This window comes from Crotalus tigris, unplaced genomic scaffold, assembly GCF_016545835.1.
Source record: "Crotalus tigris isolate CLP2741 ecotype Arizona unplaced genomic scaffold, ASM1654583v1 scf7180000018563.1161478300:1536566, whole genome shotgun sequence".
NCBI lineage: Eukaryota > Metazoa > Chordata > Lepidosauria > Squamata > Viperidae > Crotalus > Crotalus tigris.
Genome location: NW_024097077.1, coordinates 1094127 through 1112403, shown reverse-complemented (window position 1 = coordinate 1112403; position 18277 = coordinate 1094127). Strand labels below are relative to the sequence as shown.

General features: G+C 42.9%; 2 protein-coding genes and 1 long non-coding RNA gene across 5 annotated transcripts in view; all 3 read left to right on the top strand.

Annotated features, from left to right (window-relative positions):
- Positions 1 to 10592, top strand: part of LOC120313057 — a 46378-nt gene extending 35786 nt beyond the window's left edge. Inside the window, exon 5 of the mRNA XM_039354561.1 lies at positions 9376 to 10592. Coding sequence (XP_039210495.1) covers positions 9376 to 9506 — 131 coding nt within the window. The 3' untranslated portion in view covers positions 9507 to 10592. The remainder of the gene's footprint in view (positions 1 to 9375) is intronic.
- On the top strand, positions 400 to 8964 carry LOC120313082. 3 transcript variants are annotated; one of them, XR_005558036.1, is made up of 3 exons: positions 400 to 983; positions 2508 to 2600; positions 5511 to 8964. It is a non-coding gene; the product is annotated as an uncharacterized LOC120313082 (long non-coding RNA). The 3 variants fall into 3 exon arrangements; XR_005558034.1 differs by lacking the exon at positions 2508 to 2600; XR_005558035.1 differs by lacking the exon at positions 5511 to 8964 and having other exon boundaries at positions 2508 to 3572.
- A 3249-nt stretch (positions 10593 to 13841) lies between the features above and the next one.
- The window catches only part of LOC120313056 (translation initiation factor IF-2-like), a 42095-nt gene continuing 37659 nt past the window's right edge, over positions 13842 to 18277 (top strand). The window contains exons 1-2 of the mRNA XM_039354560.1: positions 13842 to 14482; positions 15256 to 15984. Coding sequence (XP_039210494.1) covers positions 13842 to 14482; positions 15256 to 15984 — 1370 coding nt within the window. The remainder of the gene's footprint in view (positions 14483 to 15255; positions 15985 to 18277) is intronic.

Here is an 18277-nt window from a genome sequence, read left to right as displayed (position 1 = left end):
TCGCCCCCCCCCGGAAAGCGCCGCCGCCTCCCGGCTGTCTCCCCGCACCAAGGCCGCGGAGGGGCCGCCGGAGAAGGCGGGGGGGGGCTCCCGGCGCCATTAGCGGGCCCGCTGTCCGCTGTCGGGAGGGGAGGGGGCAGCGCGGCTCCCTCGCCCCGGCCGCCTGGGCGACCGGCCAGACCCCCCCCCCGCCCCGCGGAGGGCGCCCCCCCCCGGCAAGATGGCCGTTGTTTTTCGTCTGCTCCGCCGGGCCGGGCTCCGGGTCAGGGGCCGCCCTGCCAGCCCGCCGGGGGGAAGCGGGGACGGCCGCGGGAGCTCCGGGCCTCGAGTCGGGCGCCGGGCCGGAGGTTGGCGAGGCAGGGAAGGGAAGGGGGCAGCCGCTCGAGCCGCGGAGGGATGAGTAGAAATGGGCTCCAGGCGGGCGGGAGGCGAGCAGAAGAGTTTTCCTTTGGGGCCACAGCGGGAGAGGTTTGCGGGGGGGGGGGAGCTTCTTCCCCCGGGTGTCGGTTGCGGATCCTGGGGTGGTGGGTGGGTATGTGCCTTGTGAACCTGCGGCTCCTGTGGGAAAGATAGTCGAGCGATTAGTTCGTTTGTGTTTGCAGACCTCATCCTTTGATATGTGCGTTATGTCGGGGTATTCGAGGAAGTTGGCTAATTTTAATGGGTTAACTTAGTTTCAGCTTGACTGTCAGTTATCTAGTGGAGACACTGATTCTCAGACCATTTTGTTAATATTTTATAGGAAGCTGGAAACAGTATAAAGAATAAAATAAATTTGGATGTAAAACTTCTCACAAGGTCAAGAAACTCAAGAGGGGGACGGCCGCCGTGCAGCTGAGGCCCCGCCTCCATTTCTACCTGTCCTGCAGGTAGGAGGCATGTAAAAAGGGAAGGGACTGCAGACACCCCTGGAAAGGAACCACCTCCGGATGTGCTCTTCTTGCACAGTTCCCCTCACCACGCACACATGCACACACACACAGGTACATTTGTGAGCATTGTTTCTTATATCAGAAGTGGTACCAATTACATGGCAGTTCTGTGTTGTTCCTCCTTTTTGCTGACCTTTCAAAATCTCTAGAGCAAATGAGATTCCCAGGGAGACCAAAAGTTGTGTTGCTGCAGCGGAGTGTCTTGAGTGGACGCAACCAAACACACCCTTTTATCAAAATTTGGCCCCAGTTATATGTCCTCCCCCGGCATCTCCCTCACGGTTTCATCTGCTTGTAAAATACAGGGGTAGGTTAAGGATGTGAAAAGTTTGCAGTGTCTCAAGGAAAAGGGCTAGTCTCCAAAAAGACATGGAATCTGAAAAACATCCCACTGATATATGTATGTCAAGGATGACTTTTGGTAGCGCCTGGTTTGGCCCGGAAAATTTTGGGGATCAGCTTTTATAAATAATAGATTAAATGGATTGTTAATAAATAATGCATTTTGTAGGCCGGAGTTGACGCCATGTCAACGCCGTGTTACAAGTTTCCTTTTTATAAATGGAAAGAAAAAAAGTATTATCAATTTGTTCAAGCTACTTGAAAATTAATTTTATTCCCTTCCATTGAGCTGCAAATAATACCATCTGAGATGACTGTTTGGCTTTTACCATCAAGGAAGTCCACACTTCTCCACAGAAATGCAGTCTAAATAATTTAATTCTGTTTATTAAATCCCACCCATTTTGCAAACATTTGTTTACATGTGTGAAAATTTTAAAACTCATCCGCGCATTGCTTTGCAAACTTTTCTTCATGTGTTACTCTTTTTTAGATTGGGGAGCAAAATGGGATTATTCCTTAGACAAAATAATTTCCATCTCTTTTACTCTTCTTTTCTGGGTCAAACTTACAACTGAACTCCACTCTCTGTTTGCTTGTTATAATGGTGCTACAGCCAACTCAACAAATGTGTCGTTACCAAAACTTATTACAGGAATATATGGAGTTTTGCATGGACACTTAAGTATTTTTCTTCTTTTTTGCCCTTGCATTTCTCTGAAATATTTCTAAAACTTAATTTTCTCCCATTGCTTTCAGTCAAAAAGCACCTTATGGGTTAGGTAGAATCTTTGTGATACTAAGCATGAGCTTTGTGACCTCTTTATGTGCACAAACTAGTTTTTCTGGAGTTGCACCTGGGCAAAAGGCATAATATAAAAAGTGCTGACTTTGGAGAAGAGCCAATTATGGTCTAAATGACTGATAAGTCTCCTTATATGCAGTAGTGTAGTTTTCTAAAAATCACTAAGAATTCTTACGATAAATTTATTAAATAAATAGGCAAACCGCAAACAGACAGTTATAGTTGATCCTGAATTATATGAATAAGTGACGAGGTAACTTTAGTTAAATTTGTTGGAGAAGCTTGGTTGGGCCACTCAAGTGGCCAAAACTCTGTAAACAGCATTTTTTAGCTCTTTATAATTTAAAATTGAAGAAAGAAAATGTAAACGGGGGGGGGGGGGGAGAGATCCATTAGGACTGAACTAAAATCAATGCTTTCCTGAACAGGGCAATTAACCAGTGGAATGGCCTTCAGACATTGTGGGTGCTCCATCACTGGGGGCTTTTAAGAAGAGACTGGACAGCCATTTGTGTGAAATGGTAGGATCTCCTGTTTGAGCAGGGGGTTGGACTAGATGACCTCCAAGGTCCCTTCCAACTCTGCTATTCTGTTGTTCTGATTTTGAATTATATAGGGCACCCATTAAAAAAAATCTGTATTCTTTCAAAATAAAATTAAATAGAATCATGCTGTTTTTCTCATGAGGAACTGAAATAATTCTATTTTCCTATCAGTTATGTATGTCACATTTCATCAAGAAACTTTGAGGTTGTACTTGCAATGATTTGGACTTTTTAAAAAAACATTCACTAATAATTTTGCAAACATGTCCTAGGACGGCTGTAAAGCTGGCAACCTTTTTGGTATTTAAAACAATGCATAAACTGACTGCGTCTCTAATTAGTGGAGCTATGAAGAAATTATGACTGTCTGTGCATTTGGCTTTTTTCCAGAGTAAAAAAAATAAATACACAGAAAAGCCTTATAATTAAAATTGTTTTGAATAGCAGTAATAATGAAGTCATTTTCATAATACATTTAAATTTTATTCATATTGTTTCATCAGGTGAACTATTGTTTTAGACTAACCCCAGCAAAATCTATAGTACAGTATGAGCAGTTTTTTAAAGATAAGCCAGCAATTACTTCCACATATTAATAAAATTGCAATGATCAAGTAATATTTGCATCATTAAATATTCATGTTTTTAAAAAGAAATAAATCTGCTGTGTTAAATTCCAGGGCACCTGGATTTGTTATATTACGTTGTAGGATACTGAATAGGCAATAATAATAATAGATACTGAATTATCTTTTTGTTAAAATTATATTGATACTGAAACTAAATTATGGTTTGATACCAAAATAATATCTCAATTCCAAAAACCTGTAATTGCCATGATTTTCATTAATATTTTCAGTTAATATTGTGGCATATTTCCTTGGAAAAGAGTGATGGATGAGCTATATGAATTCTGCAGTAAAATGTCATTAAAAGTCCAATTCTGAATCTCTCCGCTTTTCACTATAAAAATAATTTCTTTGAGTTGATCTCGGCTTCTGGGACCAACAGGGCTACCTGCATGTCCAGGCATCAACCTGACCGTTCTCCCGGCATCCAAGCCTGGGCCGTAGAGTCCTGGCTAGCTCCTGGCTAGTCCCCTGATTCAACCTTGTTTAGCCTCCCAGCTCCGGCAGTGCTGAATAGATGGTGTAGACTAGAGCAACATTTTGCAATCTTGGCAACTTCAACACATGTGGACTTCAACTCCCAGAGTTCATCAGCCAGCATATTTATTTATTTATTTATTTATTTGCTTGCAAAATTTATTGGCTTAAATATCGTCTTAAAATTATCCAGGTTGAGAAACTCTGGTGTAGGGAGCAAGGAAGGTGAGCTTGGCAGAAATGGGCAGGAACCAAGCCTAAACCAGTGGTTCTCAACCTGTGGGGTCGGGACCCCATTTGGGGTCGAACGACCATTTCAGGAGGGTCGCTAAACAACGCAGTCCGCCATTTTTCCCCCCCTTTTCCTTAGCTGTGCTACTCCCTTTTATTCTATTGGCTTTTGAAAGCCAATAGAATAGACTCTCTTGAATAGAGTCTCGTTCTATTGGCTTTCAAAAGCCAATAGGAATTGTCCAGGCTGTCTCTGCCCTGCTGAGCCCGCCAAAAGCCCCAGTCTGCAAACGGTGCTGCACCAGTTGAGTAGTCCTCGACTTACGACCGGTTGAGTAGTCCTTGACTTACGACCGGTTGGGGGTCGCGGCATTAAAAAGGTTGAGAACCACTGGCCTAAACAAAGGGGGCTGAAACATTTTTTAAGTCCAAAACAATGCGATACCATTCAGAAGCAGCTGAGGTGGACGCCTCCCATCTAGCGTGTAAGAAGTGGGACAAAGTCCAGCCCCATCGGACCTGAGGGGTTCTGATAGTGTAGTCAATCTTAATAAAAGAAGGTTTAGCCTTCTCAGGGAGTTGATCTCCTGCTCTGGTCTGCCTCATGGGCCGAGAGATGGGCCTTTTTTTCTGGCAGCCCTAGCAAGCCTGCACGCAGGGGCCTCTCTAATCCTGCCTTTTGAACACATCCAGAACCAACAAACAGCACCAGCAACTCCAGTTCATGGCAAATTCTATAGACAATCGCTGGAGAAGGGAGCCTTGGAGCTCCCGGGGCCTTGTTAGAGCAAATAAAGTTTTGGATGGAGATGCTGCATCGCTAGCAAGGCCTCAGGTGAACGCTCAGCGTCTTCTCTTTCTGGCCTTTCAACACTGGGAGGAGTGTCATGGATAAGTTGCTTCCAGGCAAAAATGATGGATAGGCGATTAGAATGAAATAATGGTCATCCTTTCTTGAAACTGTTATGTAAAATCACACACACACACAAAAACACAGAGAGACACAGATCCATACAGAGGAAAAGCCGTTCTATTCCATTAGTCCTTGGTTTACGACCACAATAGAGCCCAAATTTTTGATTGCTAAGCAAGGCAGTTGTTAAGTGAGCTTTGTCCCATTTTATGGCCTATTTTGCCATGGTTGTTAAGGGAATCATGCAGTTGTTAAAGAAATCTGGCTTGCCCCAGTGACTTTGCTTGCTGGGAAGGAGACAAATGGTGATCACAGGACCCTGGGACACTGCGGCAGTCGTAAGTCCAGGCCAGTTACTCGGGATGGTGCGGAGGCTGCGAGCATGAAAACCAGTCATAAGTCACTTTTCAGTTCCGTTGTAACTTTGAATGATCACTAAATGAATGTATATTGAGAACTACTTGTAGAGTGTATCTAACTATTGTTATGGTTGCTTTCTTTTTTCTTTTTTAATTTTTTCTTTCATTAAATGTAGAGAATAAGATAAGTGCTTGAGATCTATAGAGTGAACAGATGTGAGGAAAATTTCTGGGTTTTGAGATGACTTACTAGATTTATATCTGATTTTTCCTTCAGAATCATAAATATGTTGTACTCCCTCCTGCTACTTCCCTGCACAAAACAACATCCCTGTGAAGTAGACCGGACAAGAGTGACTGGCTCAAAGTCACCCGTTTCCGATGGTCAAGGAGGGAGGATAGAATTGGCATCTCCTCAGGCAACATTAAAAAAAAAATCCCTTACAAACAACTTTATCTTGACTACTCACGAACCAGTATATAGAACTACTTTTATTTTCAAAGTTTTCAAAATTAAATCTTTTTATACTTAATAAAAAAATACTTAAATGTGTTTTAAAATGTAAACGCAAGCTGAGAATACTTTAAGCTGGGAAATTTGTTTTGAACAGTTAAGAAAAAGATTTAAGGTATACTTTTCTTAAGCTTGGGAAGTAATGAGAATTAAACGCAAACACGTTCAACTACTTCTTTGGGATGCAAGGCCTAGGCCCGAGGTGTTTTATTTAAAAAAAAAAGTCCAGCGGTTATTCCTGGCTAAGGAGAGCAGCTCCTTGTCTGATCTCCCTCCGGGGGATATGACCCTTTTAATGCTCTTTAGTTAATGTATTGGTGATCTTTACTTAGGCAAAATAAACAGTGTTGAGCTTTACAAAGAGGGGGCCGTGCTCCGCGCATTGCCCTCTGACCTCAGGGTTACGGCCTTTGTTCCCTTCTCAATGGGAATTGCTCTCCAAGGGCCATCACAAAATGGAGAACTAATTTGGGCCACGTGCTGGCCTGAAAGGGAAAATGTATCAGGATAACTTCATTGAGGCCTCCTCGGGTCTAACCTGGAGCTGCCAAGAAGCGAAAGGCAGGAGGGCACGCTGCGTGCTCCCTGCAAATGTTGCGCTTCCCAGGGACGGCCAGATCAAGTGGCCGAAAGCTCAGGAATGATACAAATGGGATTCACAAAGTCCATGATGTTTTGTCCTTTTTGATAAAATGCAACCTGAAATTTCTGCAGATTATTATTATTTTAAATAATGGTCTTGAATGTCAATTTATCATACTCAGCCTTCCAGTTTAAACCCTTTGCTGGAAATTCCAACATCTTATTATTAAAAGGTAATTGGGATTAGAATTTCCAAAAGTATCAGACCATGTATTTTAGCTCCTGCATACCCCAAAAGTGCCAAGAAGGAGGAGGAAAAAAAAAAAGATCTTTGTAGCCATGAGAATTTTCTCTTCTGCTCAGAGCCCAGGCTGAATTTAAAAAGATCAACATTTTTAAATTCAGTAAAGATTGGGCTACTAAACAGTTTGCCGTGTAGTTTTTCATGGGCTTTCAGTTTGTAACAACAACAATAATAATAAATGAGATTGATGCTGAATTCGCAGGAGTTGTATGCCCTAAATTATAAAAATTACTGAACTGTTGAAACTTCCATTTAGTAATTTTATCTGAAAAATAACAGGCAGCTCAAAAGTTGAGAATTTATTTATGCCGAAATAAACTTATGCTCTATGCCAATATTGTAGGAAGAGTGTGCTCTTCGCAAAAGAAATGAAATCTATACTATTTAAAAAACACACAAGTAGTTTATCTTTTTAAATTTTCTTTATTTCACAGAATCAGTTTATAAATAAATTAAAGAGCAATTTTACCTTCATAGAGAAAAGATTCCAAGAAAAACTCTTTGAAGCAAGAGATTTTAGAAAATGTCTGCTATAAAATATAATCTTACTCCACTAAATTGTTTGAAGAAAATAATAGAAAGAAAAGCTCAGTTCAAATTAATGTAATTTTTAAACAACCAAACTGTATTCCTGACTTTTGCTGAAATTAATACAAATGAATGTTTAAGTATAGTAACTGATCTAAAGATAATCCTGAAGTTATTGGTTTAAAAAGGCAAAATGAGTTTTTAATATAGTTTATAAGACAATTATGGTTTGCTGTCACAAAACATAAAATTCATTGCCTTGTATATATGTTTATGTTTATGTACATATACAAGTATATACACATTTGTTTATTTCTGAGGTAATATTTTTTTTAAATAAACTGAAACTATTACCTAAGTGGATACGTACGTAGTATTAGAACTTTCATTTTCTATTCCAGAGGAGTTTGTTTCATAAAAAACAATATTTTATTTTGGGAAACATGCTAAATGTTTTTGTGGAATGGATTTGTTAAAACTAAGAGGGACTGAATAAGAAGAACAGTTTTTAATGCATTATGAAAGGTCAGACTCAAAATGGGGCTTTGCAGACTCTGAGCACAGCGATTCAATCCCTGGGCAGTCACTCAAAAGGCTTTTAAAGAATCCCAGCCTTTTTAATATCAATATAGCCGTAGTTTGAACTACCTTAATTCTAAAAAGTGAATCGGACAAAAACAATCACAATTGCTCATAATCTGCAATTAGAAAACCACGCATAATGGTTATAACCATTATGCAATAGCATTTGTAGACAGCGGTGTCCATGCAGGAGGTCAAAAAAGTCAAAATGACAGCCGCAACAGTACAATTAAAGCCCTGCCCCCTGTTTAGGTGGGTGCTTCAATTGTGTGATTATGGCTACCGTATTTTTTTTTTAAAAACTGTTTTCTGAACATCACATGTCTGTAAGAAAAATGTGATCTTTCAAGGGAAGGAAACCAACCAAATTTCAAATCCTAATTGAGATAGGATTTTTGAGCTTTCAACCTGTTTACCAAATTATTTTTGCTTTTTACTAGAATAAAAAAAGTTGAACAATGTACAGCCAGAATGTACAAGAAACACAGATCCATATTAAGTTTGAAGAGTGCCAAGTTTCACAGATGTTGGAGGAGGCATTCCTGAACTATGCACTTTTACATTTTTATTTTGTAAGAAAAACACAATAAACCTTTCATTCAGAGATAGTATATAAGGAAAATATTGATTCCATACCTTGGAAAAGTGGAGTAGCTTCTGCCTTGAATTAATAATACTTCAATTCAAAACACAAACCCACTATTTCTCTATTATTGAGAGGAGTTAAATTTCCTACTTGGGTTGCACAGTTCTATCTTTTAAGTCTTTTTTAAAAAATTGCCAAAACAAATGAATCTGCTTTCAAATTGCATAGTGATCTTTGGATACTTTTTGCATTACTGATTGCACAAATTCTATTACTGCCATTGTTTTGGTGAGTGCTCTTAAAGAAACAAGAACGTGATGCATATTTTTATAAAAATAATTCTGCAATAATGCCAAAGTTCTGTTAGACTGCTGGGATAAATAAGTAATAATCCGTTTTAAGACGTGGCTATGTAAATCGGCAAATCTTGTCAGTTAACATGGTTTTGGCTGATTTCAAAGATTTCAAAAGGCCTAATTAATCTTTGAAAGGAACACTACAAGGAAATGCCAGCACTGTAGAGGAGAAAAAAGGAATAAACCAGAAAAAATGTGGTGGCAAACTGCTTTTATAGAATTTCCAATAGCTGACCTCATCTCAAAGGAATCCCAACTTTATTAGGGATAATTTAAAAACAAAGAAAAAAATTGTGTTTTAATTAAATGTGGAATAATAAGAGTAATAATAATAACTACTACTAAGTGAAAGTTTTCTTTCTCTGGCATATATATTTATGCCTTTTTGTGGCTATTTCATATGGACTTAAAACATTTATGCCATGATATATATATTACTGTTAATATCACCATAATAAGAAGCACTGTCATCATGTTTTCATATAAGGATATAAGATGGTCTTGATGGCACATAATCAAATATTAACCAATTTCACATTATATTCTGAATTTTCCCTTAAGAATACATCTGGAAATTAATTACATTTACTTAATTTAAACCACCATTATCCTATATTGAATCAAAATGTTGTGCATTTGAATCCCAATGTTGCAATTTATTAAATAAATTTCAATGGTTTGCCTACTCAGGAGAATCTGCAAGCATGGGATACAGTAATGCGCTCAAAACCCCGCCCCTCCTGCGAGCAAATAAAAAGGGGCGGGGCTTCCATTGCAGTGGAGCACCTGCCATCTTGCAAATTTTGATACACAAGCGCTGAGCCCTCTTCCAGTTTTAACAGAAAAGCATCGCTACGTTGTGTAACTTCTGGAAAAATTTAAGGTAAAATCTCTTGGCTGAATTTAATTGGCCCTAAATATCAGTGGGGCTAGAACTAAAGTGATTTACGTGTCCAGATCGCACAGCTGCTGTGCGATCTGTGCCAAAAAGAGCAGGAATTAATTTACAATATCATAAAATGCAAAACAGTCATGAATTAACAGTTTCGTAGAATTCAATAAAACTTATTGCTGAGCAGACAAGTTTATAACTGCCGTGGAAAAGATTGGCTTTCTCCAAGTTGCAATGAAGATGGTTAACAATGCTCATTTTAAAAGAAAATAATGGACAGTTGTCCTCAACATCTAGGCAGGTGTCTCAAAAATGGACTGCAGTGGCAATATTTTCTACAACTTGTGATTTTTCACAATATCTGACCCTCTTCACTTGTGTTGCAGTTATTATTAGACTGGGAATGTTCAGCACCCCAAGAAATTCCGAGAAAATGTATTTGATCAACCTTTTGAGTCCTTTTTATTAATGTAAAGTATTTAAAATTGTTTCAAAAAGAGGACACAACTTATTAAGTTGATTCAAATTTTAAACTAGTAAGCTGAAATTATCAAATACACACAAAATATTCTTAATGATTCCCTTTATTTCCTTTCATTTCTTCCTTACTACAAGTAGCATGTTAATCTAAATTAAGGACATGTTTTACATGCAGCTTTCCAATATTTTCATATACATCCATTAACAGACCCAATCAAGAGATTTAATCAAAATTTGAACCATTACTGTAAAACCTTTTGTACTATTTAGCTCTTAAAATAGTATAATCAGAGATTATAATTAAAGGGGCATGACAGAGCAGCTCCAGAAACAAAATCGTATTTATCACAGACTCTTCGTTTTTTCTTTTAAAAAAAAAATATATATATATAGAGAGAGAGAGAGAGAGAAAGAAATCTTTATTATGAGTAGTATCATTAAAATAAATGAGGCTTACTCAAAAGGAAAATTTCACATTTACTGATACTAAATATGTTGATACAATGTAACATAATAAAGTATTGTCAGAATAAAATCCTTATTAATACTTTCATTAAAATAGTTTGGATTTTGACTTTTTAAAAATACGTTTGATTTTTCAATAAAAGTATAAGATCAAAATTGAATTTTCCACTAAAAACAGAAGAGGAAAAATCCTTTAATAATTTGCAAATACTGTATGTGTGGTTTTCCTAAACAAAACTGTTTTCAGTTATAGTTTACCAATTATAGAACAATGCCAATATTTTTTTTAATGTGTCCAAGCTAACCATGAACACAAAATACATTAATGCTTCTTCCCTGCGACACCCTCATCTTCACAGCTAGCTTTAAATAAAATAACATTGGCATAAAGATAAAACGGAATTTGGCCAAAAATATGCAGTTTTAACCCAGTTTCTAATTTTGTCAAAGCCAGACATCTACAGATAAGGTAGATTATCTGCACAACTGTTTTTTGTTTTTTTTTAAAAAAAGATTTATTTCAGAAAGACATTTCACGTATATAGCTTATATTTCCTTCTTGTTTCTGTTTACAAAATACTTGCTAAATATTTCATTGTCTGCAAGTAATGTATAAATAATATGAGCTTTATAGAAATAATATATTTCCCTTTAAACAACTAAGAAATTAGGGATCCATATTCTTTTAAGAACGGACTACATAATTTTTTCCACTAAAAACTTAGGGTTAAATGACTGGAAATTCATTTTAAAATATTGCATAATCTCAGTTAAGGAATTGCCATGGGCCCTTCTTAGTACAGCTATCAAGTACTTTCAATTTCAGTTGTGAAACTGTATTTACTGTTAACAGAGCAACTTAGTAATTAACAGAAAATTCCATGCCTCAGAATGATAGCAAATTTGAGAAGCACCCCACGGATTTTCTATATAATAAATAGACATAAATAAATAAGTAGAAAGCTAGAGTGAGTAAAAGTTAGGTGTGTTCCCCCTTGTGCTACCCGATAGAGAACTTCAGAATACAACGAATGCTAGTTTTAGAGGCAGGCACGTCTTCTGCAAAGGCAAAGCTTCACTGCATTACAGAGCTTATTCTCTGTTTTGCTTCTTAGAGTTTGCTATTAACATTAATCATTGACATGGAAGCAATGACAAAATAGGACCCTGTCCATTGCAAACCATTTTGACCCATTTGTTAAATATGAGCCAGTGTCTCCTCGCAGGATGGGATAATAGAGGTGCAAGAAACCAGCGTCTGTGGCATGCAAAGCTTTGTTTACAGGGTAATGAGTTCTTTGCCAAGTTTGTTATGAAACACGAATGTTAAACATCTGAGGTCACAGCCTTCCATGTAGCCACTTCTGTAGTTTCCTGGTGTCTGCATGGAAAATGGTGATTCTAACCTTACTCTATTGCCTATAAATAGGGTATTTGTATTGTAATTCCTGTATGCACCTTTTTTTTTCTGAAATATTTTACTCTACTGTGAAGATCATTTCAAAAAGCAAAGATCAGGCTGGGAGTGAGAGAGAGGAGAGAGATTTACTTACACACTAGATATGTCTTGACATATATTTAATAATATTCAGAATAACAACTTTGGCCTTGCATGTCATTTAAAATCCAAACAGTGAAACACTAGACATAATTTTTGCCATTTTAAAGGTTATATTGTAACCAGCAATTATAGTCTACACATAAGGAAATTAAATTAGGACAGTTATGGATACAAACATATATAAATTTACACAAACTCCCTTTTTATGACCGTGTAATTCCTTAATTCAAGGAGGCTGAGAAAAGGCCTTGGATTATTTCAAAATAAACCTCTTAATGGAAATGGCGAAAATGAACAGTTGAATAAAAGCATAATGAAATTTCTAAATATTCACTGTAACCCCAAAATGATCAATTCATTTTTCAAACAATGCTCATACCATACATTTCTTTAAAAATAGTGTGATAATTATTCTGATTTTCTACAATCATCTAATGTTTGGATGCTAGAATTCCAGAAATTAAAAATCGGAGAATAGTTTGGAATGGATGCTATTGTGTAGTAAAAATTCTTATTGGGAAAAAATTAAACGTTTTTGTAATCCTACCATCCTAAATCCTAGGAGTAATTTAAGGTTTTAGAAGAAATTAAAGGTATTTTTATTTTGCTGTTCTGCTATGAGGTTTTATATTTGACATCACACTGAATTGATTTTTAAGAGATGTTCATAAATTAATTTCCAAATATTAGCTATTTAGCAGTATTGGAATAGGTAACTTTTGCATGTCTCTAAGATGACATAATAAAGTATCCACTGTTCATCATCTGCAAAAATTAAATCAGTATTTCACAACATCCACTAAAATTGTGGATTTCAAGTTGTCAGGGGACATTGGCACTTAAGCTAGAAATCTGCAGCCAACCAGCCACAATAATCATATAGACCACGTATTGGATAACCCACTATGTTCATAATCATTTCAATACGCGGTAGGAAAATGTGATATAACACGGTATCTTTTTCTATATTTAAATGGCCTTAAACGTTCATCTTCTAAAAAAAAATACCGAAAACACTTGTGGACAGTCTCCATTTTGAAAAAAGGAATTAAAAAGGAAAAAAACAAGCAGAAATAAAAAAAAAATAGACAAAGGAAGCTTCACGGAAAAGCAGACTGCAGAGGGGGACTTTTTTTTTTTTTACTGGCTGGCAAAGCGCCCGTTGTAAGACAGCAGACCTTCTTGTGCTGCCGTCAGGCTGCAGTTTTAAATTTCCCAGGAGTTGCTAGCGGGGCTGCCTCGGGCTCGCAGCCAGCGGAGTTCCCCGGGGCCCAAGGCGGCCGGCCGGCCCTGCAGGTGGACGGGGCGGGCAGCGCTCTGGGGCTCGGCGCCTGGCATGAAGGCGGGGCGGGGGGGCACCGACGGGCCAGCGTCGCTCGCCTCATCCAGCGCCCCGACGGAAGGCAGCCGAGGAGCCGCCGGGGCCATCGCAGCCGACGCCTCCAAGGGCAACTATGGCTCGCCGTCCCGCATTCGCGCCTGCGGTCTCGCAGCGGACCTTTTATTCCCCCCGCGAAGGGGCTGCCCAAAACAGGCTCCCGTGACGGAAGACCGAAATCGTGCTTCGAGGGCTCCGGCGGGTGAATCGGACTCAGAGCCTGTGACGCTCCCAGTTTGTGTGTCTGTGTGTGCCTGTACGGGTTGCGAGTGCGCAATGCGCCCGGGCGGGCGAGCGCCATTCATTCCCAAATCCGCCAAGAGAGAAAACTTGGCCGCCTATTTATGAGGAGAAAGTGGGCCTTCAATTGGCTGAGGGAGATGGCGAGATGTGACGCACGAGGACCGCGGCAGGGCCAGGAGCCCCGGGCGCTGCCAGGACGGGCGCACCGAGGCGCGGGTTCTGCGCGCAGGGAGGGCCAGGAAAGGGCCCGCGCTTTCCCCGGCCCGTCGCGGCGCCTCGCCTCCCGGCTCCCTCGAACGCCCCGCCGGGCCGCTCGCTTCCCTTGCGGAGCAGCCCTGGAACTCGCCCGGGCCGCCACCCCCCAGGCCCCGCCCCTCCGCCCGGGAGGCCTGGCCTCGCCCCGCCCGGCAGGAGAGGCGAAGGCGAGGCTCGGCGGACGGGGGCGGGGAAGAGCCCCCGGCAGGCACACGCGGGCAGACAGCGGGCAGCGCGTGCCCGAGCCTGCGCGTGTCCGCCTGTCCCGGAGGGGCTCCCGCTTGCTTTCCTCCGGGGCCGCCGAGAGCCGCGGCCCGGCTTTGGAGTCGGCGTCGGGCGAGCGGCCAGATGGCCCCGCTCTGACGGACGGGGGGGAGCCGCCCCGCTGGCCCTCCCGCCGGGGGCGCTTTGTGTGCAAGGCCGACCGCTCTCCCCGCCCCCGAGGAAAAGGCGAGGCCGCGGCGAGAGCCCAATCCGGCCGCGCTCGGCTCCCACATCTGGCTCCCAGCGCGGGAGCGCGCACGTGAGAGCGCCTGCCTTCCCCTCCCGCGCCGGCACGACGCTCCGCCCGCACTAGGCGCTCGCAGGGTGTCGGGGCCGCGCGGCGTGCGCGTGCAGGCCGGGAGGAGGTGCGTGCGCGTGCGCGCGCCGGAGGGGAGGCGGCCTGGCTCAGCCTGGGCCTCGGAGCCAGGCCAGCGGCGGCTCTTCGCCCCCCGAGCAGTCCTCGCCGGGCGGCCTGGGACAGCGGCGGGGCTGTGCGGCTCTCCGCCGGCCCGACCTTTGGGTTGCTCTCCCGGGGGAAAGAAAAGCCCCCTGCGGGCGGCACTCTCGCCCCCCTTTGCCGCGGCGCGGATGCCCCGACGCCCATGCTGGAGCCCCGCCGGCTGCCCCGTCCCCGTCCCGGCCGTCCTTCCCGCGCGGGCCGGGCAGCTGAGCGTTCAGTCAAACACAACACGGAGCTGGGCGGCGCCTCCCGAAGCCGCGACCCGGCGGGGTTTCCTGGGCAGCGGCGAGCGCGGCGAACGTCTCCCGCCTCCCCCCCCCCGTTGGCCTTGCTTGGCCCGGGCCGCCGCCTGGCTCCCCCGCCCCGGCCTCCCCCTCGGGGGTGTTGCCGAGGGAGGGGGGAGGGGGGAGGAGAAGCGGCCCCAGGACGGCGACCCCGTTCCGCCCAGCCCAGCCCCGGGGGGGGGGCGCAGGGAAAGTTTCTGCAGGCGTCGCGAGCAAAGAGGGGGGGTCTCCCCCTCCCTCCCCCCTTTCCTCCCCCCCGCTCCCTCCCCCGCCTCCCGAACCACTCAGCCTGCCCCGCCGCCTGGGGGGCGTCCCGGGCGGACCGTCGGCCTCTCTGCAGGCGCTCTCCTCCCTTCGAGGCCGGGCAAGTGCCGGGCGAGCCGGGCCCGGCTCCCCTCTCCGGCGAGCGGCTCCCGGTCGGGCCCGTCGGCGGGCGGGGGCTGAAGGGGCGGCGCGGTCCCGGCACTGCCTGCCCCGCCCGCCCGCCGACCCCGGCCGCTCGCCTCGCCTCCGCTTCCCGCAGGAGCCGGCGGAGCTGCCGGGCGAGCGGCCCTTCCCGCGGCTGACAGCTTCTGCCTGCCGGGTGAGGCTTCCTCCCGCCGCTCCCTTCCCTTCCGCGGCCGGGCCGAGAACGGTGCCCGCCAGCGAGCGGGGTGGCCGGGGAGGAAGTTCCCTCCGAGCCGGGAAGGGAATCGGAGGCGCCGCATCGGAAACGGCAGCCGGGCCGGCTCTGCGCTCCTCGTGCCGTCCCCGGTGCCCGCCTCGCTCCGAAGCCGCCAGCCTCTCCTTCCCGGAACCGCCGGCGAGGCCGCCCGGCCGGCTCCCTGCTTGGGAGTCGCTCGCCTCGGAGGCTCCGGCTGGTCTCGCCGCCTCGGAAGCTGCCGCCCTTTCGAGCCCTTTCGCCCCGCTGCCTTATTTGACGCCCGACCCCCGTCTGAAGGCTGCGGAGAGGGCGGGCGAGCGAGCGAGCGAGCGGCTGGAGAAAGGCTGCCTCTCCCGCACGGATCCCTCGCCCAGGTAGGAGAGCGCTCTGGGCTTGTGCAGCTCACCGCGGGCGCCGTAGAGAACTTGCTTGGAAGACCTCGGAGCTCTTTCCTTCTGTTTTAGGAACAAGGTGCAAATATTGTGGGCTTTGCAGCAGAAAGGAAAATTTCATTTAGCTCTGCTCTTCGGGAATATCGTTTCATGACAGCCCTCTTTCCTCCAGAAGGACGGCAACCCGTATATCTGTGTGCCACGTTATTAGTGGAAGGAGGAGGATGGATGCGAGCGTTACCAAAAGCATCTCGGCTTTCTTTTAAAGTTGAAGGGGATGCAGTATGTGCAAAACAAGGCATAACTAATATATAAATCTATAGACTGAATGAAAAAAATCACCTTTAATTGCTGCACACGGTACTTTTTTTTTTTTTTAGCTCGGCACATCAAATATTTCGGTCTGGTGAAACGGGGTATTTTTAATGACTGATGCATCTGTTTTTGCTAAATTTACTAAATTTAATTTTAGAAATGCAAAAATATTAAATTGTAAAGGTGTAGAAGGTATCTACCGGTAATTTAAAACTACTTTAGGCAGAGATTGCTTTAAAGCCTGGATGTGGCAGGAGTGATTGTAGTAACTGTATTCTTTCAGTATCTAAAATTGAAATCACAGCTGATGTTGGAAGGATATTTTTGCTAATCATATTATTATTATTATTATTATTACCATAGCTGGGCATCAGGATAACACATCCTCTTGGGATAAAAGGTAGTAAAAATTTAGGTATTCTTTAATCTTGCTGACTTTTTAGTACTTGTAGTATCTGTATCGTAGTTCAATTATAAAAAACGGGATGCATTACTGACATCTGAATATTTAAAAACCTACTGCTATTTGTTCAATATTTGGAATAGTATAGTTCCTGTTCTTTGTAATAGTAAATATTTTGTTTGGAGATATTTTAAAGAATAATTAGACAGCCCTTTCAATGAATCTTTTAATTTTGGGGTAAGACTAGATTTGGCAAGAAATATAATGAAGTGTAAGCTATGCATTTGTAAAATCTCACAAAAGAAGACTAGGATTTTTTTATATAAAATTTGAAATTTTATACCATTTTCCAGCAATTGTGACGCATACAGCCTCAGTTCATACAAAACTATTGAAATGTGTAGAAATTAAGCCTGCATATTCTTTTTAGGAACTGAATCCTACGTAAATTTAAAATAAGAAAAATTATAATCAGAAATTAGGGCATAGGATCACTCAGTCTGCCCCTCTATCCGTCTATCCATCCATCCTTTGTATTTTATTACGTATATATGCATTTGTATATATGCGTGTTTGTGTGTAATTTTTATCTTTATACTTTTGTGAGATTTAGGCTTACAGCTGAGGGTGCAAACTCCTTCAGGGGCTCTGCGCTGCCTTGCAAATGGCTTTGTCCTTTACAATGGCTTGGCAAGGAAATAGATTGAACACAAAACCTGTTTCCATGATGAAAACCTGCCAGTATTGCAGAAGTTATCTTTTCAGGGAAGAAAGAGTTCTGTGAGAAAAGAGACGAGGCATACGAGGCCTACAAACACAGAAAGGCCAGTTGAAATAAATCCATTTTCTATTCGTTCATCACACTGCAGTCAAATGATGGTATAAAGTATATTGCAAGACATACTTGATTGTTTTTTTTTAACTCAATTCTTCTTCATCAATTTATCTTAAAGGAGGATCTGCATTCAGTCACTCATTTCTCCCTTTGATCAGCTGATCAACAGGACTTTGGATTTGAAAAAGGCTTTCCTTTTTCTGGGGGGGGGAGGGAAGCTCCTACAACAATTATTGGGAATTGCATGTCCTGTTCTCAAGTTGTACATGGTTGAGTATCTCTCTGGTATGTGTGTGCCTAGAATTGTTAGGTACATGTCATTCAGTTCCTTGTAGGAAAGAACAAGGCACTGCTCATTAAAATCCTCAAAGAGCATCAAACAATATAAGAAAATAAACTCTGGCCATATCACACAAATGGTATGTATATTTTAGTGACAATGGACACAAGTTGCCTTTTTTGCAATTATTAGGAAAATCATACTTTTATTAAATAAAATGCCACATAGCTTTGACTGCCTTCTTTTCCCAAATTAAGAAGTGGAAATCAGCCCAGTCCTCTTCCCCCCCCCCTTTTTTTTTCTTTTTTGGCAAAAGTGTAGACACACAAACACATACGCACAGGAACCCCCAGGCACACAAAATGGAGCAATGCATGCAACCAAAGCATTTTTCAGAACAGGGAAGCCCAGGAAACTCCACAATTAGGCTAAAATAAATTAG